The sequence below is a fragment of the Psittacula echo genome (assembly GCF_963264785.1).
Source record: "Psittacula echo genome assembly, chromosome: 13".
Classification (NCBI taxonomy): domain Eukaryota; kingdom Metazoa; phylum Chordata; class Aves; order Psittaciformes; family Psittacidae; genus Psittacula; species Psittacula echo.
In genome coordinates, this window is record NC_137749.1 from 4,831,088 (window position 1) to 4,853,235 (window position 22,148).

The 22,148-nt window shown below is 41.1% G+C and overlaps 1 protein-coding gene across 2 annotated transcripts in view; it reads left to right on the top strand.

The window, feature by feature from the left end:
• TMEM132C (transmembrane protein 132C) overlaps nucleotides 1–21,073 on the top strand; it is a gene marked incomplete at both ends in the record, with an annotated part of 209,049 nt that extends 187,976 nt beyond the window's left edge. For both annotated transcript variants that reach the window (XM_080628701.1, XM_080628702.1), the window contains 4 exons: nucleotides 9,089–9,294; nucleotides 9,762–10,035; nucleotides 11,065–11,256; nucleotides 19,874–21,073. In XM_080628701.1, the coding sequence (XP_080484827.1) occupies nucleotides 9,089–9,294; nucleotides 9,762–10,035; nucleotides 11,065–11,256; nucleotides 19,874–21,073 (1,872 nt within the window). The remainder of the gene's footprint in view (nucleotides 1–9,088; nucleotides 9,295–9,761; nucleotides 10,036–11,064; nucleotides 11,257–19,873) is intronic.
• Between the last annotated feature and the right edge of the window lie 1,075 nt (nucleotides 21,074–22,148).

Below are 22,148 nucleotides of genomic sequence, written 5' to 3' on the forward strand. Positions count from 1 at the left end.
TTCTTCCCTGTGCCTTTTTTGGCAGCAGCATCTGAGGTAGAAAATGATGTGGTGGTTTGTGATGAAGTGTGATACAGATGGTGATTTCAAGGGGAAGCAGGGTTTCAGAAGATCTCATTCCATTAGAAACCCTGGCATGCCACGGGCACATTATGTTTTCCCTCACACCTTTCAACTGCTGCATACGGCAGGGTAAGCGTCCAAGCTTGCATCGCATTTCTGCACCTCAGCATGCACATATATTCTTTGTATGGGGCTTTACTGCAAAGCCTTCAAAACTCAGAGGATTTAAGGCTTCACATTATGCTTTTAGTGCAGGTTATAGGAGAAAATAAAAATAAGGGGCTGTCTAGAAAGATCTGGTTGTTTCTGCCAGCTATTTTGATCAAAGGAGAACACTAACATCCAATAAAAAGCTCCTTTAGTGAATATAATGCAGTTGATTTATTGCTCATTTTTGACTTAGGTCGAATAAAACTCTATTTGGAGTTTGTTAGCTAGGTGCAACTGTTGTAGAGATGAGCACGCTGAATAACAAGGAAGTGGATAAACTTCTGATTAAAACAGGTCTCATTCCTAACGCGACCCTGTTACAAAACAAAGGGAGAAATGAGAAGTCACACTAGATGGGGTTTCCAGGAATCCAGTGCAGTCTAATAATAGACAGGCCATATTCTGTGCAGTCACTTCAATGTAATGCTCACTTCTGGGGTTTTATGGCAGTCCTGCAAGATTTCAGTGAGAGCATGAGGGGTCAATCTAAACAACAGCTACTACTGCCAGTGCTCCTCTGGTGTAGTACGCAGGCAGTTACTCATGGAGGGTTGATGCGTCTTTCAGGTACTTCAGCCCACACAGTCAGAATTGTAGCAGCACTCTCATTTTAATAAATAAAGTGGTGTGTAACTTTCTAGAAGGAATGTAGAAAAGTTGGACTACCTGTAAAGTGCCTGTGTGTTCATTCTGAGCTACGCTGCTTTTGAGTCCTGAGCCAGAGTGTCCGCACGGGGCTATAGGTACTCACCAGCAGGCTCAGAACAAGCGTGGGATCTCTGTCACATCTACTCCATGGTGCAGATACCCGCAGGGCCCCCACAGAATGACCTTCCTGAAGTTTATATTCAGTAGCTGATGCACTGCAAATACAGTTCCTACTCACCATACCCTAAATATAGCCTTGAAAGCCCTCAAAAGCAAAAGCTATATCTCTGTGAGTCCAAACCCCACAACCTGTTTCTCTGGTGGCTCCTCTTTCCTCTTCTGATTCTATGTGTTCCTGTGGTTTGTGTGAAACTGAAAAGCATTGAAAACAGGAAGGAAAATCACAGCGTGGAAATGACTTCATGCTGCTGTTCTGAAGGCCTGTGACTTTGTAGGCTTTTCTTCTGGTAAATCTGTTACGTTACCTTCTGAATAGAATTGCAAATAGGAAGTCCACCTCCTTGTACTCCTTCATAGTCCTGTGATTTACGGGGATCAATATACATCAGCAGAGAGGAAAAACTTCAGAGGAGCTTTAGAAACATAGGCCCGTAATACATGCAGCTTTCTTGGAAGATGTATCATTAATGTATACCACTGCTTCCCAAGAAGTCAGCCTTTATGGAAATTGAAACTCGAAATCGACATGGTCTGAGGTACTCAAATTCAGCAATAAAAGTTGTAACTACTTTGCCATTACACTATATGCAAGAGCTTCAAGGGCAGCTAAAGAGACTTCTAAACCATATCCTTGCAGATTTCTTTCCCCATCATCACATGCCTTAGCCCAGCTCACTACATGTGTTACTAATGTCAGCGTGGAGGACCTATACATCCCAAATGAAAAATCAAAGCGGAATGGCAAGAACAGTGCCCTCCGTTCCACAGAAAGTGCTTCAAAATCAGGTTCAAAGCTGCAAGATCAAGACTGGGAAAGAAAATGGAAGAAATAACATCAGTCTTATGACAGCTGTAGATATGTTGGGAAGATAAGCAATGTTATCCAGACCTTTTGAGTAACACAGTCAGAAGAAACAATGACTCACTTCTCCTTTCCTTGTCTGCTGAAAGCTATAATTTACATAGTGTGTATTTGTATATTGCAGATACATATCAAGTTAGAAAATTCAAGCATTGGGATGTTCTCAAATGTGCAACTACAGTCCAAAATGTGAAGATGGAATTAAAAGTCCCTGCATTCACCCTGTTACCCTGCTTTGCCAAGCAAGATATTTAGGCCCATGCTGCATATATAGTCTGGCGTATCCCTAGTGAGTAGGAGCCAAACTCTCTGTTCAGCCCCATTTTCAGAAATTACTTGACTCAAGAGTGCACAAAACAAGACAGATTTTGGTTTACGTGATAATGCTAGCTGCAGAGAGCTCCTGTGCCTCAGTGCAGCTACAGTTCAGCTTCAAAAGCTGGTCATTTGGGAGCAAGTAGATGCCCTCCGGTCTCAGCTGGCATTTTGTGCCCCTTTTACTCTCTCAGTTCTGTCGTAGTGAATGAGATTCAGTTAGTTAAATGTATTGCTTCTGCTCTGTAAAGCTGCCAGCAAAATCCTTGTAATGAGATTAGATAATGTACAGCCTTTTCCCTAAGAAATGGTCTCTAGCTCTGGGGGCTTTCTACTTAGTTTTGCTAATCTGGCTGCTGATACTGAATATGCAGACCCTTCTCAGCAGAGGGAGGCCAAATTGCTTCTAAACTATGGTCCTGATTTTACAGAGTTCTCCAGCACTCAGGGCTCGATCCCGGTGGTATTAGTGCGGGTTGCTGGGAACTTTGCCTGAGGACTGATTGCAAGGATTGAAACCACATTTGGAATGTGGCAGCTTTTTACAAGCACAAAGCAACGCCAATGCACAAGCTGTGTTATCCATTGAAAACTATGGACAGTTAGTTCTAAGCAAGGCAGAATAAGGCTTAAATCAGTTATTAAAGTGCAATACCTGCTCTACTCCCTTATTACTGCTTCCAGAATGGGAGTAATTATTCCTCAACTATACAAGAAACAAATTCATTCTTTTTCTTTTGGTGGGTGATAGGTAGAAACAACTCTCAGGGTTATTCTTGCACATAATGTGAAAAATCAAACCTTTCATTTATTAAGATTACAGTCCTTTCAGTGTTAAGTTTGCATTACTGTATTTACCTTTATGCTCACCCTGTGAGGGAGGCTTTTGGCTTCACTTTCCAAATCACTGAGTACAGTTCCAGTTGTAGTCAGTGGGAATGAAGGGTGGCTCTGGCAAGTCAAGTCACACTAGCAATTAGCAGCTCCTATAATGGATGCTTCCAATTTAAAGGCTGCTCAGACAGTGCCACAAAACTGTAGATATAAATTTCAGACATCCTGGAAGAGCTCAGGTCTGAAGCTTTAACTTTTATAGACTTCAACAGTTTAACATGAAAAAATGAATCGTGTGGGCCTTGGGACAGCTTCCGTTTTCCAGTAGTTAGGTTACTGATTATTCAGGTTTATGTAGCCAGGCTTTGAAATCCTTGCCATTGCCTGCTGATGATGTAGCATAGGATTTCCTTTATATATAAAACCGTAGTGTTTAATTGGAATCAAGACCAGAGAGCTATATAGAGTCTCTCTCAAAACCTCTAGAATTTAACAGATGATAATTCCCTTTCTACAGAGGATGTTGTTTAAAAAAAACCTTAGAAGAAATTCTGTAGCAAGGACATGAATATTACAAAATTCTAAAGGATTGTCCAAAAAGCTTGTGAAATGATTATCACTGTCTAATATTTGCTATATATTACATGTCAGTATATTCAGTGGATAAGTCATTCTGGTGCTCTGTAATCCTTAATGGAATGAATGACTTTGTTCACAAATCTTAACCTCCACAAGCTTCAATTGCCTTTCTGGTATATAAGAGTGATGATGCTGAGCTGAAATACTAGGAGTATTTTCCTATTTGAAAAGCTTTGAACTTTACTTTGAACTTTACTAATTCTTTACTAATTATCCTGTGAAGTTTTTCGTTGAAATTGATATTCCTTTAGGAGATAGTGGAAAAAAATCCTTTTGCTCCTAGAAAGGCTTCTGTAATTATTTAAACATCTATGTAACCTTTGAATATTTTAGCAGCATTTACATTTGTATAACAGAAATGAAAAAATGAGTTTACACACCAAAATACAAGATTTTGAACATGATGAATACAAGCAGGACATCTACCATTACAGTATCTCCTCATTTGTGTTCAGTCTTAAATTTCTGAGACTTTTGAAACCTCAGGGTGTTGAATTAAGGTCAAACCACACAGACTTCTACCTAGGAAATGGACTGATGCCTCGCCAATTTTCAGTGTTCATAAACTTGACAGGATTGCCATATTAAAAACTTCTCTTTCTGTCCTTCTGAACTGTCCTTCAGAGACTGGCTGATATCTCCAGAGGTGACAAACCACCCGGAGAATAAACAAGCTTAGACTAGACCAGGCTCACACAGCCAGTACTACTCATTTATTTTTAGTTCTTATAGTTGTCGGTTTTCCCACTCCTGTGTACAACAGATAGGAAACAGAACAGACAGTGTTTTGAGTTCACCATCTTTTGAAACACAGTCTTAGCTTCTATTTGACATGAAATTTGTTTTTTAGAAACTATCTGCCTCCACCAGTAGCTGAATGAAGATATTTGAGGAATCTGTTGTAAAATCTAACCCAGCAAACCTGATTCTTAAAGAAGTATCAACAGCCCTTTGACAGCTGCAGAGTCCATCCTTTGGATGTCACCTCCTTTGTGGTGACCTCATGCAGCTCATACGCCTTTCTTGAAATTCTGCAGTACAGAGGTCATGGTGGGATCAAGACCTTAATCTAAAAGGAGCAAGTAAAAGAAGACCCAGAGTTTTTGCTTTAACTGGTATTAATAATCTCCTTAATATTCACTGCAGCTAGCCCGTTTGTTACCAGATGGAAAGGTGCATTCACTCTCCAGATCACAAAGTCACACAGTGCCATAGGTAGTGATTCAGGAGTGACTCTTGATTTCCAGGCAGTAGTTTTCTCTGTCAGTTCAATAAAATGTGATTTGTTGCAGAGAGAACCTATCCAAGTCATTTGGAAAGCAATGGCCTTTGTTACAAAGGGGCACAAAAATATAATGCCAGAAAAAAAGAAAGACGAAGAAACCTCTAGGGAATTGTGCTTAGTCTTGTCTTTTGCTGTCTAGCTTCTTTATTTTAGTTTTAATCTGGCAAGAGAAGTCAGAAAAGTAGAAAAAAAGGGGGAAAGTAGCTGAATACAGGTTCATAATGAAAGAAACTGCTGAAATAGCATCAGAAAACTCTTTAAAATGCAAAACTTCTTGCTGATCTGCTATACAGAGTAGAAAAAACCCAACCACTTAAAGGTGGTGGCTAAGCAGGCTTTCCCTTCATCATCTCTCACTTCTTCTGATGCTGAAGATAAACAGCACTTTCAGAGGGAAGATGTGTTCATAGTAAAAGCAGAAATACTACAGGAGATGGGAGAGAGATCACTGCTCACCGTCTCCAGCTCCTATTAGCAACTTCCTTAGACTACTGTGGGCAGGGCTCACAGATGAGAGCTGGTCACTGGACCTTTGAGAAGCCTGGCAAAACCCTGGAGGAAAACAGAGGGAGCTGAGAAATCCTTTCTATTTATTTTTTAAGTGACACTGTGTGAGACAAGGTCAAGGGAAGCAAACCCACGTGCACTCATTCTGCTAGCCTGCTATAGCAAACCTTAGCCAAGGTGTATTGCTTACAGGAGCTGTAGACTATGGAAAAGCTTCAACTGAATGTTTCATTAGGAGTACCCTTAATACTGTAGATATGGAGCACACACACACACACAATGTGAATTCGACGCTGAGATACTTTCTCCCTTTCATCCCCTGTATAGCACTAGTTAGGAAGTCTGTTGCCTTTCTTTGTCAGAAGCAATCAGTTTTGCTTCAAGAATGGATACCCAAAAGCACAACAGTTAAAATGCATACAGTAATACAATACAGTAATACAATACAGTACAGGCTTTGCTCCTTCTGTACTCTCTGTGTGCTACCTTTTCATCAGAAATACAGGAACAGAAGAAAGAGCATGTGTAAGGGCATTAGCAATCCTTGTACTTGGGGAAGAGAGTAATGTTTTTCTCAGTGCAACTCATAAAGACCTGCCACTATTGCTGATGCATGTCCAGTAATAAATATTAACCTGTAGCCATTTTAAAGGCTGCATGGTAGCTACAGCAGCCATCTCCTTAGGATGCTGTATATATTTGTTTAGCCATTTGTTTGTCGCATGGCCATGAAGGCATGTAGCAGCTTTACAAATACAGATGGAGATTGGATTTCAGCCCAGAACCATTTAGGAATTGCAGTTTTACTACTATTGTTACTGTGGTTTTTTTCCCCTGACAGTTGCATTTGTTCTGTTTCTGACAACACTGGGCTTTAGATAATATTAAATCATACATCTAGACCAGACTTGGTCAGTCTGAAGCTGAGTATGTTATTAGAAATCTTTTATCAGCGTATGCCTGTGGTTTACTATGTGCATAAATAAGCAACTTGTGCAACTACCTTGGAAGGTTTGTTCATTTGTCTTTGGGATGAACTCCATAGAAATGAATGGGATGGACCCCGGTGCAGGGTGGCAATGGCTGCTGCTCCAAGCAGCAATAGATCTTATTGACAAGCCTCCAAAAAGCTTCTGCTCAGAGGAAGGTAGGGCTAAAGAACAAAGAGCCATATCTGAAGCTGCTTTGTCAAATGTGCCAGTCACAGGGTCCTTCCCCTAGGCACACTCACAACCTCCCATTCAGCTCTAGAAGCTGTTCAGTGCTTCAAGTGCAGTGCAGTTCTCTGTTGCTGACCAAGGCTCCCTGGGTTGTGTTATTTACACCAGTGGGGGAAAATGGACAGAGAATTGAATTGTCTTTCCTGAGGTTACAGAGCAAGACAGAAATTAGAGTCTGTGTCATCCAGGACTTCCTTGTACCTGACCTTCATTGAGGATGTTGTGCCATAGGTAGCATTCATATGTGGTATATTATTTAGATGTGAATTCTTCTTAATTTTAGCCATCTAAGAATTAGGTCTGTGGTCTAAGATACTTCATAGAGTTTCCATTTCTCGTAGAGAAACACAAGCAGCTTCAGGGAGAGAAGTAGTAACACTGCCAAGCATCAAGAGAGGAAAATCGCCCCCTGGCCATTCCTGTTTCCATGCAACTGAGACAGCAGCAAGGCATGTGTTAGACATCAGCAGCTCAAACACAGGAGCTGAATGCCCCTGATATGTCTTACCAGCTGTATGCTGCTGTAGGCAGAAATGTCTCCATGATCAGGAAGTCAAGGTTGTAACTCATGACACATAGCCCTTGCTTGCCTGTGCAGTTGGAGTTTTCATGAGAAACATATTAATGATGTTTCCTCTCTCAGGGTGAAGCTGATGCAATGGCAGCATAGAAAGAAAGAGCAACCTATCTATGAAACAGTTCTGAATTACTGCATGGTATTATATTATGGACCGTTGCTGCATAGTACTTTTAGATGAAATGAAACGGTCATTCTTGAACAGCCTAGTGTGAAGTAAACCTTTTTCTGTATTGCCATTCAAGTTAATAGATGTTAAATTAGGTCATGCCATTCATACTGATAAAATGAAAACATTTCTGCCACATTCAGACTTTTAAACCTGTCTTGGATGGTGTGAGGGAGAAACCTGACCAGACAGATGGGTCAGGTATTGTAGTGCATAGTACTGTTTTCAGTCAACAGAGCCTAGTTGCAGCATAACCCTCTTAGGGAATGAGTCATAGAAATGTCTGTGTTATGTTCTCTGAAGTTTCCTTTTTGCAATCTCACCACCACGTATTTTGCCAGAATGTGAACAGTGCCTAAACCTGACAGAGAATGCAAACAGGACTGGGAACAGTTTAGCTTTTGTGTCTGTGGTCGCGGAGGACATCCATCTGTTTGATTAGCTTGGGGACATAAGCATTTCCAGCTGATAATCTTCATTTGAATAAAATTATATTGGGAATGGGAGTGGGGATAAAAGGGAGCAGATGATAGCATAAATATATGTTCAAGTGGGGAGATGCATTGCTACCACTGATGATATTCGTTATGGGTGATGAAATAGAATTCTGACAGGATGGGAGCAAGAGTAGGAGTTGAGATCTGCTGGGTTTACTGTTAATTTCTGCAGACATACCAGCTCATTTAGTGCTGTTACAGCTCTCATTGCCCGCCGCTTAATGTATGATTAATGTGCTATAGGATTTCCCCAGACATTTATGACACCTTTAGGAATAGATATGACAATGCCTTTATCACATGGAGTCACTTCATACTATCTGCATTTCTCCTAGTGATTTATATATTCAGGAGTGATTTTATCACTAGTACTCGGTAACGTAATAAATGAGAAAATTCAATGGTCTGTAAATTACAACATTGATTAAAGAAGTGATTACTAATGTAACTCTTACATGACTATCATAATGCTTGCTTATATTTCAGGACAGCATTTACATGTTAATGATGAATCTACTGCAATGTTCAGAAGTATATTACAGCCTTAATCAAAATGTAAACATTTATACATAGATAATGTTTATTGTGGGGGAAATGAGTGGACTTCGGTTACTCTTCAGTGGATGAAATCCACTCCAGAGGCAGCTTTGCCTTGATGACTGAAAGCGTCATCCCCTGATGAAGGTACTCATCAGGGTAGAGCTTTGATTTGCTGCTTGCCTCTGTTGAGACCTGTTTTGGTTTATTGGGCTCCTCTTGACCAAGCCATGAAGGAGCCTTGCTCAGTATAAATTCCACAGCACTGTGATCAGCTAGTGGCTCACTGCATAATAAACAGAAAATCAACCACCAGCTTCATAAGTACTATCCAGTCTTTAGGCATAATTATGCCTCCTGAGTCAATGAAGGATTCTTGTGTTCAGCTGCTCCCATTGTAAGAGGCCATCATTAATATGCATAAAGAGAAGGGAGCATTTTTTGTTTGGTTTGGGTTTTGAGATGCCAGGGTTACACTTTGAGCTTGTTTTGCCACAGTGATTACCCTTTCTTCTTTCTTTCTCTCTTCCTTCTTCCCCCCTTAGGTTTCTGACAGATGTGACTATGTTTTTGTCAATGGCAAAGAAATGAAAGGCAAGGTGAATGTGCTTGTGAACTTCACCTATCAGTATCTGAGTGCTCCTCTGCAAATCACAGTCTGGGTTCCACGCCTGCCACTTCAGATCGACATTTCGGACACAGAACTGAGCCAAATAAAAGGCTGGCGAGTCCCAGTTGTTTCCAACAAAAGGTGGGTTTGAGTTGCTAAATTTCTTCGGTGTTTTTGTAAAATGAATGGAGTTGATTTTAACTGTCAGCAAACAAGAACAGCTGCAGCATCTGCACCCAAAATGAAGCATCTTCCCCTGACGAACAACAATACTGAATTCCCAGCTTTGCACCGGACATCTGCAGATGAAATAAAGCTTTTAAAATCTGTGGGAGTTCTGCTTCTGTGCATGTGTCTGTCCTGTGCAACAGAGTGTGGGACTCTGGTAAGGTCCATTTACAGAGTAGTTGTTGTTTGCGTATACCGGTGGTATAGTCCATTTGTATGGTTCTTCATCATGTTAGGTAACCATGAATCAGCAATGGTCCAAAAAAACCAGAAGGGAGGGCTGTTATTTAAAGGGATACTCTCCATGAGCACTCTTAATATTAGTTTTCACTGATGTTCTTGAAAACAATTCTTTATGCTTCATTTTCTTATGCAAACAGACCCACAAGGGACAGTGATGATGAGGATGAAGATGAGCGGAAAGGAAGAGGATGCACTCTGCAGTACCAGCATGCCATGGTGCGAGTCCTCACTCAATTTGTAGCTGAGGATTCTAGCCCTTGGGGTCAGCTGAACTACCTGCTGGGCTCAGATTGGCAGTTTGACATTACAGACCTGGTGATGGATTTTATGAAACTGGAAGATCCTCACATTGCCAAGCTGCAGGAAGGCAGGATTTTGATTGGACGGGAAGTGGGAATGACAACGATGCAGGTACTGTGCTCTAGACTGCCACATTCTGCCGTTCCCTTAGAGAATTAGTGTTGGGGGGTATAAATAAATGCAGTAGTGTTCTGCTATCTTGAAAGAGGGTAATTTCCCATTACGTTTCCATGACCTTCTACAGTGTCACACAGAGCATTATCCAACGACAGTGATCCAAACTAGAGGTGGTCTGAGGCACGCAGCATGGCCAGAAGCTGGGAGCCATAGAGCCTTCAGAGATGTTTAAGAGAGGCAGCATTTCCAGGCAGAACTCTTGCCCCACATGGATGCAGGTTACCACCAGTCAGCTGACGGGCACCATTTTGACTTTTTGAGACAGAGATCTTTAGATTGTGCCAAGTTACTTTTGATTTATTTAAACATTAATTCGGGGGAAAAAATTACAACTTGGTTAATAACCCGGAAAGGCACAAATGGCCAACACCATGTCCCAGTTCTGCCCCTGCTGAATCCTGACTAAAGCCAATACATAAATGCATAGCTAGTCTAGGCTGTAGATCTGAGATGAGGAAGGTGGAGAAGACAAGCATGTGGCTATCCTTAGTTCCCTAAAGACAGCAATATGGCCCTTAGTTTCATTAAAGGGAAGAGTATCCTACAACCTTGATGGTCCATCAGAAACAGAAAAGACAGAGAAATGAGAATTTCCAAGCAAAGAAGCAAAGGACAAATCCTGGATGTTGCTAACCTCCCTTTGAAGTGATTGGGATGTGTGATGAGCTTAACCATACTGGGACACAGAATAACAGGGGCAGAAGGTTTTAAGTCAACTCTTCAAGTGAAGTGATGAAAATAACACAGCTGAGATAGTACAGCTCTCAGTACTGGATGCAATGTTCGTGGCCATGACCTTTCTACTGAATGTGTTTCTGACCCTGCTAATGAAATCAGACTGCATTTTCAGTGTGCTCTGCCATTTCATTTCTGTGCATAAAGCTTTGGAGACAAGAAGGGATGATGACCTTAAGAAAGGGGTTTTAAATTTTCCTAAGTTGACTCTTTTGTGTTTCTCCAAAGGTTTTGTCTCCTCTGTCTGACTCCATCCTGGCAGAGAAGACAGTGACTGTGCTAGATGACAAAGTGACCATAACAGACCTTGGAGTACAGATGGTGGCTGGGCTTTCGCTCTTTCTTCAGCCAAGTGCATCAAGTAGTCGGGCTATTGTGGCTACAACCGTTGCCCAAGAGTTGCTTCATACCCCTAAGCAGGTAGTGTATACTCCATATTTACTGTTGTTGCCTTTTGGGATGGGGCAGTGTTTTATCAACATGGCATACAGATGATAATTCATAAGTTTGGAAGTTAGACTTAAAATGTAGGTGTAGTACTTGTCCATGTAAATTGCTTTCCTCTAGAGGTACTCTGGAGTTGTCTTCTCCTGTCTTCCCTTCAGATATGGATTTAATCTGCAGTAAAATTTCTGGCTAGACCAAAATATATTTTACATCATTTAAATTTTTAATGCCCTTTCTTTAGATGATGCAACATCTGTTATTTTCACAACACAGGCAGTCTTTGGACAGTGATCCATGTTTGCTATATGAGCATGCCCTTGTTTTCCATGCCAGAGAGCAGAGAGCTCTCTGTGTCACAACAACTTAATATTTCTAAGAGCTATGAAATAGGGGCAGAAGATAGCCAAATATGTTTCTTTTCCCTCCTGGAGCAACAGCAGATTGCCAGGCTCCTCTCTCCTATTTTTTAGATGGTTTTATGGGGGGTTATCAGTTCATGTGCCGATCCTACTTAATTTAAGCCAGCAAATTCCTATATCTATAAAGGGAGTCTTTGAAGCAGCATGTTTCAGGTCACAACCCACATGGAAAAGAAGATTGGAGAACACCCCCAGATCAAGGCAAACAGTCGCTCTGGAACAGATTAAAACCCAGGGTCAGTAGCAGTGGAACAAGCTATATGTTCATTGCTCTTTCAGTTCAGTTAACTTGAAGAGTGGGACTGGGGACCGTGCAGTTAAGTCTGTCCACAGCTACTCCTCTCACAGAAGCTGTATTTTGTCTCACATAGATAGGGAGAGATCTCAAGTTTTATGACTCATTTCCATTATTATTGCTACCTAATTTTCTGTAACATAAAAATAATTCAGACTGTTTTATAACTTAGTGACAGAAAATGTCCAAACTAGAAGGACATGCTGCCCATCTGTTCCGTTTACTGCATCCTGTAAACATAAGAATCTTATGTAATTAACCCATTTATAACCTTCTCCAGGGCTTAGAAACCGTGTTTGGCATATTGTCTTTAGACAAAGACTGTAAAAGCAAAAGCTAAAGCCTGCCTAACCCAATTCTGTTATGTAGGACAGAGCACCATTTGTCCTGCAGCATGATTGGAAGAATCATGGCTTTGATTGCAGATAAAAGAACTTGTGGATCTGGAAAGGTTGTACAGATATATTATTAGCTTCTTAGATTTATAGACTATCTGTCCAGAGTATGCAAAGATATTCATCAACATCAGGTTATGCCGTAATATGACAGGGCATTTCAGTAGTGCACAACGTGACGTCTCCTATTGTATTATGATATGGCAATATAATATGACTTGTCATTATATATCAGTACAATTGGCAAGTTATGAAGTCATACAAAAGAGTAAAAACGTGTAAATGTGGTTTGTTTTGGAATTATTTTTCCCAGCATCTGTGTTATGGAACAGTTTTAGTGGCGTATTTTGTTTTAGTTGGTACTATTTTGCAAGACAATTTCATTTTTCTCAGAGTAGCACATTTCTGATACTGAAGTATCTGAGCATATCAGGCTGTCATTGTGAGACTAGACTTTATTAGAAGGCAGTGGAAAACCTTCTCTGCACCAGGATCCGGAACACCCAGGGAAATCTGGTTGCTTAGCATTAGTCCCAGATTAGTCAGTTTTTCCCACTCCTTCAATGCACGAAGCCTTCTGTCCCAGTTTCCTGCAGACATGGAGCAGTAGCATGATCTTGTGGAATCCCACTTTCTCTGCCTCTCCTTCCAGTTCCTCCAGTCTGGAGCCTGCCCACCCCCATTGCCAGGCTTGTCTTCCTACCACCTCCTCTTCACCAGGAGTAAGTGAAGCATCCTGCCTGCTTCCCAGCTGAAGGCTTTGTTGGGAGCATCACTCCTCATTGTGGGGAATTCATGAGGATCAGTTCCTGCTCAAGCACTGTGAGTGTTTGCAGCCCTGATCCTCGTTGTGCTCGGTCAGTGTGGATCCTGAGCACAGTCCTAGTTACTGGGGTACTTTGGCAATGCCTTCATCCCGGAGGCCTGAATTCCACCTAATGTACAATTCACATTTCTTACCTTATTGTAAGACACTCATTTGTTCTCAGGCCTAAATCTTACTCAGCCTATAGACAGAGCTTGCCCAAGGAAGGGCATTGAAAAGAGACCTTAGGGACTTTGCATTTGCACCACTAAAATAAGAAGACAGGAATAGATTTCACAGTGGAAAATGCATCAAAGGAAATAGTGTTAGCACAGGAGTCACTTCTAGAGTCACATACATCTTTTAATTTGCAGTTTGGATGAAGGGTATAACATTTAAGTCTCTTGCCCTTAGATTAATTAATGCAAGTGTAGGAATGCTTGTGACTAAATTTTGCAAGCGGTGACTCATGATTTGGAGTGTATCAGCTGAGATCCTTACGGAGCTGGAATTTCAGAAGGCAAGTGCTGTTTTCTGAAAATCAAGCCGTTTCGAAAGAGGGTTTTTTTCAAGGAGACAGCCCAGAAGTAAGCATAGACTTGAATGTTGCAAGGATTTCATTATTTGTGTCTTTTACTCTCAAACAAGTTTATAAAAAGGCCCAAATAACTCATGCAAACCTTGCTGATGCAACTGAAAAACAGTTCGGATAGCTGAAGGTTTTATTTTTCTGAAGAATGATTGCATATGCCTTAGCACTGCTATATGGAAAAAACCAGCCACTGTGTTCTTAGTCAAATGTTTTCCTTGGCTTCACTTTGGCACCTTCAATAGCCAAGCTTCAATATCAATTAGTGAATGTCCTTGGGTGACTGGTACTCTGGCAAGCACAATATTGTCCCTAGCAGATTAAGCAGGACATCTGTAGAGTGCAATGGAAGGCATAAAGTCTTATACAGGTTGTGCTATTACAAATCTTTCAGTATCATAGGAATGAATTCAGTATTTTTGCTGTGATGTTCTTTCAATGAATTAAGTGACTAGATTAGTTCCTTGATTATAATGGCCACACCATGTCTGCATAAGTTAGCTAACTTTGTCTATAGTTGGGCAAATAATTACCTGAGATGACCTTGAGGGATGCTGAGCCCATACTTCCTTTTTGTTTTGAGTCAACTGGCACTGGAAAGTGGATCAGTGATTTAGGTGCCTAAAAATAAACGCAGGTTGACCAACTTTTAAATGGCAAAGTCGATGTATCTCCAGAAAATTTGGAATCCATGGCCATGAGCAGTCTTGTTTTTAGTGGCCATCTGCTCAGGTAGGAAGGCTGTTCCATTTGGCTTGCTGATGGTTGCTAAAATCAATACTTCCATCCTAAAGACTTCTTCAAAATGTAAATCAAAGAAAACCTAGAGTGTGGAAGTGTTTTCTGGTCTGAGTGAGCTTCAAGGACTCTGAAATTTCAGTCGGCTCTGCAGGGAAACTCACAGTCATATCATGGCTTTTTCATCACTGTAGGGTATTATGTGTAGTCTAATGAGCTAATATGGGAGAGTGAAGAAAGAAAAAAACAGAGCCTTAAATAAACAGCTGTGGGCATTAATGTATCTCCAGTGCTACTAGAAAACTGAAGACCATTTCTGTGGGGAAAAGAGCAATGCTAGTGCTTCCTAAAGGCCAAGTTCTTCTCTTTCACATATGTAGCTCCTGTTGACATCAGTGGGAAGACCCAACCCTGCTAGGTCATCTATAACCTCAGGGAGTGTCCTCCAAGAGATCCACTCTCATTCTGATAGGAGGTGAAGGTGCTGGGCGCCATTACCTGAGTTAAGATGACAAGCTAGAGTTACTTGCGTGTCCCTGCCTTTTGGATCGATGCAGTATGTCCTGTTTTAGCTTATGTCCTTCACGCAAACTAGTTCTGAGAGTTCACTGGCATCACACAGTTAAGTAACGGATATTAGGAGCATTTTTATGGTGTGGATTCATTACCACATTCTGGCAGTATAAATTACACTTACATTGTATTTATATCTTCTTTAAGCTGACAGAGCGATGTAATGGCTCACAAGGATGACAAAGGAATTAAGCAGCATGGGAAAGGAAGAAAGGATGTATTGTTAGATAAGAATCTGAATTCTTCCCTTGCAAATACAAGCAAATTCCCACTGGAAAGGAATGTCACATTAGCAGATTGGACAAAAAGGAGAGAAAGAAATACACAGTAGGGGAATGCATGGTTTGAATTAAGATCTGAGTCTTGGCTGCCTTTCATTTCCACATCGTAACGATCAAGCCCAATTTTTACTACACAACCCACAGGTTTAAAAATAAACGCACATGTAATACTTTGATATTTCATGTGACAAAATTGTTAGGGAAACCCATTTCAGCATTCAAGTCCCCAGACAGAACAATCAGAGCTGTTCTAATAGAAGCTGCTGAGAACAGTATTCCCTTGCCTTTATTGGAGAGAGGGATGTATTTGTTTTCTGCAGAGCCATCCAGCCAGCCATTTCTTTCCTTCGGTGTCCTGCCTCACTCCAGGACTATTGCAGCTGACCCCTGCAATTGAGGGCTTATTCACAAATACTTTTATTTGTGCTTTAGTGAATGGAGACCATTAAAAGGCCTCTTTATTCTGAGCATGGAATAGAATCAAATATACTTGATAAGTCCTCACATCTGTGTTTCTAAGCAGCAGAATTCTCTAAAATACAACCAGTCCTACACACTTTATTCTCCTATTTTTTGCTTGAAGAATACAAAATAGCATGGCCTGGTATCAAGCTGACCCCAGCTTTTTTGAGGAGGTATTGAAGGACACTTTGTTATCACTGACTGTGATGCTACAGATGGGCTCAGTGGAACATCCTAGGACAAGCAGATTTTCAAATGCTGTATGCTTTAGAGGGCAGAATAATCACCAGTGTGGCTCCCAGATTTTCACAGGCAACTTGTGTGAGTCCCAGCACAGAGGGACTCATTAGATCTCTGTATGACAGGCTTTCTTCTGAACTTCCAAACCAGCTCTGCTTCCTGCATTCAGGTTGCCTTTTGGAGTGTGAGCCTCCTTGTTTTATCTAGGTGGAACAGACATAGCAAACAGTGGTGTTTGTGGTGACTCATACAGCAGGGTTTGAAGTATTCTAGGTCAGGCAACACTGAGTTCCTTGGGAACCGTTGGTTTCCATTAGTGTGCCGTGTTACTTCTGTACCCTTGTGTTTTCCCCTTTGTTATACCCACCTAAATGTAACAAGTGGATAATGAGGAAGATATCGTTTGCATTTTAACAAAAAGCAAAATGCAACATCCAAGAAAATTTATCAAGTGGCATATTTGGACTGACAAGCAACAATGTAATTCAAGGCCAGAAAAGGTGGTGGAATTAAAACAGATCAAGAACTGGCCGGCTTGCTGAAGTTACACCTGGAAGAGAGGAAGGGACCAGGAAAATCACAAGGGAAAATGTAGACACAATGTGTCTTGATAAAGAAAGTTTTTTATGTGCATGATATTTGATAATTGACAGTGGTTGTAGGAAGCAGTTTCTTCATCTCCTCTGGACTGGATTTTGCTGTCATTAACATGATCTAACGCACATTATCTGTCTTCACATCATCACAGTCACCATACAAACCATCTGTTCTCTAAGAGACACTGGCACTAATGGGCAATAGTGGTTCTTTTGTTCTGGGAGTGCAACTGAGTGTGTGTGTGTGTCTGTGTGCACATGTGAAAGAGAGGAAAAGAGGAGGAAAGAAAGACTGGAGAGGCAGAAGTAATTGCTTATGCTTGTTAATTAGTGAACACAAGTATTTGTCACCTCAGTGCTGAGGGCACCAAACTAGGGGCAACAACTTTGCAGGTAAGAAGTCTCCAATCCATCTTCATCTGCTGATAGTAATTGGAGGACCTTGTCAGAGATTTGGAGGGGATTTATTGATGCAGTACATAGGATTTGCAGAAACAGCTCTTTGAAGGACATGGCACTAAATCATTTCTTTTTTCCTTACAGCTTTTCAGAATTTATAATCATTTGGGAAATTCACTTCCTTCCCCTGCCTTCAGCTTTCCTTTAGTGATGTGAATGAGAGGAGATGATCTCTTGCCAAATAGAATATTTGGCTGATACAATATACTTTGGCAGGATTTGAAATCCTCTCCCTCTTTCTCTCATTTGTTTTCTTTCCCTTTAGTTAATGGTGTCCATAGTATAAGCATGACAATGTTGTGTTGTGAAAAAATTGGTTCTTCCTACAAAAAAAGGGTCTCTTGGAAATAAAAAATGCCAATGCTGGTCGAAAATAATGGCTAAGCTATTGCACACTTCTGTTACCTATAGTAAATCACGTGTGCCTGTAGATTTCAGCTGACTTGCTGTTTCATTTTTCTCTGTTTCTGTTTCATAAAACCCAAGAATGCAGGATAGTGGAGAAATAGTATGAAGAATAAAAGTTGTTTTGAAGTTGCTTACAACTTCATCAAATTCTAGCCATTTGGGCTGACTTTCTGCATGCTGGCTACCTCTTAACCTAGAAGGTGCCTGAGGGCTGTTAAAGCAGAAAGGCATTGAGATAAGAAAGCCAAACAGGGATGTGGATATCTTGAAGAAGGCAAGAAAGAATGTGGCTTCTCATACATGCTCCTCTCCAGGGTCTGGATGGGTACCCTGGATTCCTCAGAGATGCTGTTCTACCACTGGTAAAACCTACTTGCATAGTAAAGGACATAATCAGATGTGGGGCTTTGCAATGCTAGGTATGCTGTGTTTGGCTATTAAGGAATGCAGAAAGGATTTAGTAATGTAAATCCTTCTGTAGAGATGTGGAATTATGGAAGCCCCCTCCCAGCGGAGATGGGAGGAGGCACAGGCCTCCATAATTTCCATTCTTAACTGTACAGAATTCTGCACTTATCTTATTCTGCTCTCCAAAAGAGAGCCATGCTGGCAGACAATATCTAGCCTGTTGTGATGTGTGCTTCAGATGATGCTGGTGTTCTTTCCTTCCATAGGCTGATGAAAAGCAAGTGTATCTTACACGCCTCCCCAGTGGTATGCAGGGCTGTCCTTTTGTTTTAGCCAGAAGGGAGGCAATAGGGTGTTGAATTGCCAGAGGAGATGCATCTCTACACGTATCCACTAAAAAAAAGTCCTTTACTTTCCCATGACTGGGTTTGCTCTACTATAGATTTCTATGATATAAATCTAAGCTGTGCCCTGCAGCTTTATGTTTCTGTCTCTTCAGCCATTTCAGGGTTTTTCTCTAACGAAAGATCAGCTGTTTTAATTTCCTTACACAGTTCACCCTTCCCTTCACAGCTTCTGAGCTACCCTGGCTCTGTTTCAGCTGCTTGAAGTGCATTTGAATCACCAAGAACTTTGCCTTCTTTCCTGTTGTGCCAAATTATTTTTCCTCTTTCAGTCCCTCAAGAACTTGCTGATAGCGCTTTGTAAATTAAATATTCGGTATAGCCCAACCTTCTGCACAGCTAAATGCCCCTTGCTGTTTTCATTGAAGAGCTTTAAATTTAACTAGAAGGGTAGCAATTCCCTTAGTTTATAACCATAGCATAACAAATTGTAGCCAATTGAAAACCATATTAGGTTGTAAATTTGCATTATGACTGGCCATTTGGAGGGTGGCAATGTTTTTCTCTGATGGTGATTTTCAGCCCAGTTGTTCTGATGTACCCAAGTGTAAAGTTATTAGGGCCATCTGCAGTTTAAGTCTGGGAAGAAAAGAACTTCAGGTTTGTGTGAAGTTGCACTCAGGCAATCTGCCTGCATGTCTGCTGCCTAAACAGGCAAGACATAGAGCAAATGAAACACTAAAGAAATCTCCTGCAAAGAAAGCTACTGAGACGTGGAGAAGTAAATATCTGTATCATCTGGATGGGATTTCAAATGGCAAAGAGCTGACCTCTAGCTTTGTGTTTTCTTCTAATGATGACTTCTAACAGTGCTACCTGCAGAGAACAAAGACAGTCCAATTAAATCCAGGCCATTTGTATTTTTATCATAGACATCATACCAGAAACCCTGGCCTCCTCTCCTTGACACAGAAATGTGGCAGACTTTTTAATTATCTCACAGATAAAGTGTGTTCTACTTAAAATAAACGTTTCTCCAGCAAAATAGTAATTCTTCCATGAGTCTTTTTCTTTTCAGTTGAATCTTCTGCTCCAACCACTTCCAAGATACTGTGGTAGCTCCTTATTCCTGCTAAGATATTTATGCCTTGCTTAATTTGACAGCTCCCTGTGACACCTTTACATGGAGAACATGAGGAAAATAAGTGTTCTGTCAAGTGCCTGTAGTAATTTTTCTGGTTTGTCTCTTTCAGCTTTTGTATGACAGGAATGACTTTCTTTATAAATCGTGTAAATTGTAGCTTGTTAATGGGTACAGTTTGGTACCCAATTCATATTGATTATTTTCTATGTTCTTTTGCAAAACATTAGCAGGAAGGAGAGCAGTGGAACCTTTAGTGAAAAATGTGACCAGTTTTCTGCCCCATCAATTGAAGCTTGGTTTGCTTTAAATGCAGTGCAGAGCCATTGTCTTCCATTTTCTCCAGCTGCTGTTCAGAGCTGAGAGATTGATGAGCTGCAATGGTTTGAGCTGTTTTATTTAAGACCCTGTCTTTAACCATATCACTCTCCTTTCAGGAAGCTGTAGTAAGCACCTGGATTCAGTTCAGTGACAGCTCTGTTACTCCGCTGGACATTTATGACTCTAAGGACTTCTCCCTTTCTGCCGTATCATTAGATGAAGCTGTTGTCTCAATCCGCCAGAATGTTGCCTTAAAATGGCCAGTTGTGGCAGCAGAAGGTGAAGGTCAAGGCACATTAATCAAGGTGGACATGATGATTTCTGAAGCCTGCCAAAAGTCCAAGAGGAAAAGTGTCCTGGCTGTGGGGAATGGCAACATCAAAGTCAAGTTTGGCCAGAATGATGCAGACTCCGATACAGGTGGAGATTATGATGCTGATGAGATTGAAAACCATGCTAGTGACCGGCGGCACAAAGTGTCGGATCAGGAGCGGTATGGCCAGGATGGACGCTATTATGGTAGCTCTTCAGCAGAGCGAGAGGAAGGAGCCATCAGGAAAGTCAGCACCACAGCAAAATCTGTGATAAAAAATAAAGTCATTAAAAACAGTAGGCTGGATGGTGGCAAACTCTCGGATGATAGCCAGCTGCAGAACATTCCTATAGACTTCACCAACTTCCCTGCTCAAGTAGACCTACCAAAAGGCAATGCAGGCATGGAGGAAAATGACCTGGTGCAGACACCCAGGGGCCTTAGCGATTTGGAGATTGGGATGTATGCTCTGCTAGGGGTCTTCTGCCTGGCAATTCTAGTCTTCCTAATAAACTGTGCAACATTTGCACTGAAGTACCGTCACAAGCAGGTTCTGGTGGAAGGACAGGCCACCATGACCCATTCCCATGACTGGGTCTGGCTAGGAAATGAAGCAGAACTGCTGGAGAACACAGCAGATTCATCGCCTCAGCAGGATGAGCACACAACTATTATTGACCGAGGCTCGGGTAGTGAGGAGAGCAACCAGCTCCTTAATGGCAACGCTCAGAAGAACATCCAGAGCCAGGTTCACAGATGTGCTGACTCAGGGGGCAAGCATGGAAAAGAACAGAAATCTGAACCTTTACATTCGCCAACATCTAAACGGAAGCGGGTAAAATTCACAACATTCACTACCATCCCCCCTGACGATGGTTGTCCTACTGTCAACTCAATCCTAAGTAGCAATGACGATGACATTAAGTGGGTGTGCCAGGACATGGACCTGGGGGACTCCAAAGAGTTACGAAACTACATGGAGAAGTTCAAAGACAAAGTGTAACTCTTTGCTGGTTTTCTGGGTTTAACCACACCTTGATGCCTTCAGTTCTACAGTATATATTGGGACAGAAGATGGGGAGGGGAAGGAATCACCAGGAGAAATGATGAGGCAGTTTTCATAATCAGGGAAAGAATTTTGCCAAACTGTCCATGGTTTGTTTTTGGTTTTCACTTTGTTCTGTTCTGTTTTGTTTTGTTTTCCAGCAGTTATTCTGCTACTCATGGATTTAGGAAGTGGAATATAAATAGAAAGGAACAAGGAAATGGTATGACCGGTAGGATGAACTGGGCAAGATGAGGTGGTGAAAAATTGTCTTTTGGGTCATACAGATAATGGTAGTAATGTTTCAAAGTACCAAAAATATTTGTAAAAAGAGAATATAAGAGCATGAAAAGGATGAGCAAGAGACAAACAACAATTTTTCTGTATTTCCAATAAAACATCATAATTAAGGACATATGACCCACAAGGAGACTGTTTAGATTGCTACTCAAGCTGTTTCTTTTATTTCTTCATTTGAAGAGAAGATGTGTCTTTGGCATTACATATGAAGGAGGAAGAAATTACCAAGTGTTTTTATTTTTACTTTCCTGTTTGTCTTGTACGTTGAAACAGAATAATTTTCCCTCTTGTATTTTTCCTTTAACTATCTTGAAAACAGAAGAATTTTAAATTCACTAAGTTCACAGTGGACCAAGAATATTTCGTTTCTTAGTCAACTATAAATAATCTCCTGTCATGTAAAGAATTCAGGGGATAAGTATTGACAACTAATTTCCATGTGGTGTCTCTTCTGAAAGTTTAAGCCTCCACTGTTTCTCCCTAGCTAGAAATACGTTCTGTTTGGAAGAAGTATTCATTTTACTTTCAGGTTTAGATTGTTATTTAGTTGTTTGTTTTAAATTTCCACAACCAAAGTTCCCATGTTTCACCAAGGGAAGAAGGTGCTGTTTTATGTTAGCTTTTAGAAGTAACAATCGATGAGAGTGCCCCACTGGTGCATTTTCGGTGTACCTGGAACTGAGACCATCACAGGCCACATACAAAGAGCCTGGATTTGGGGGGCTTTTTATTG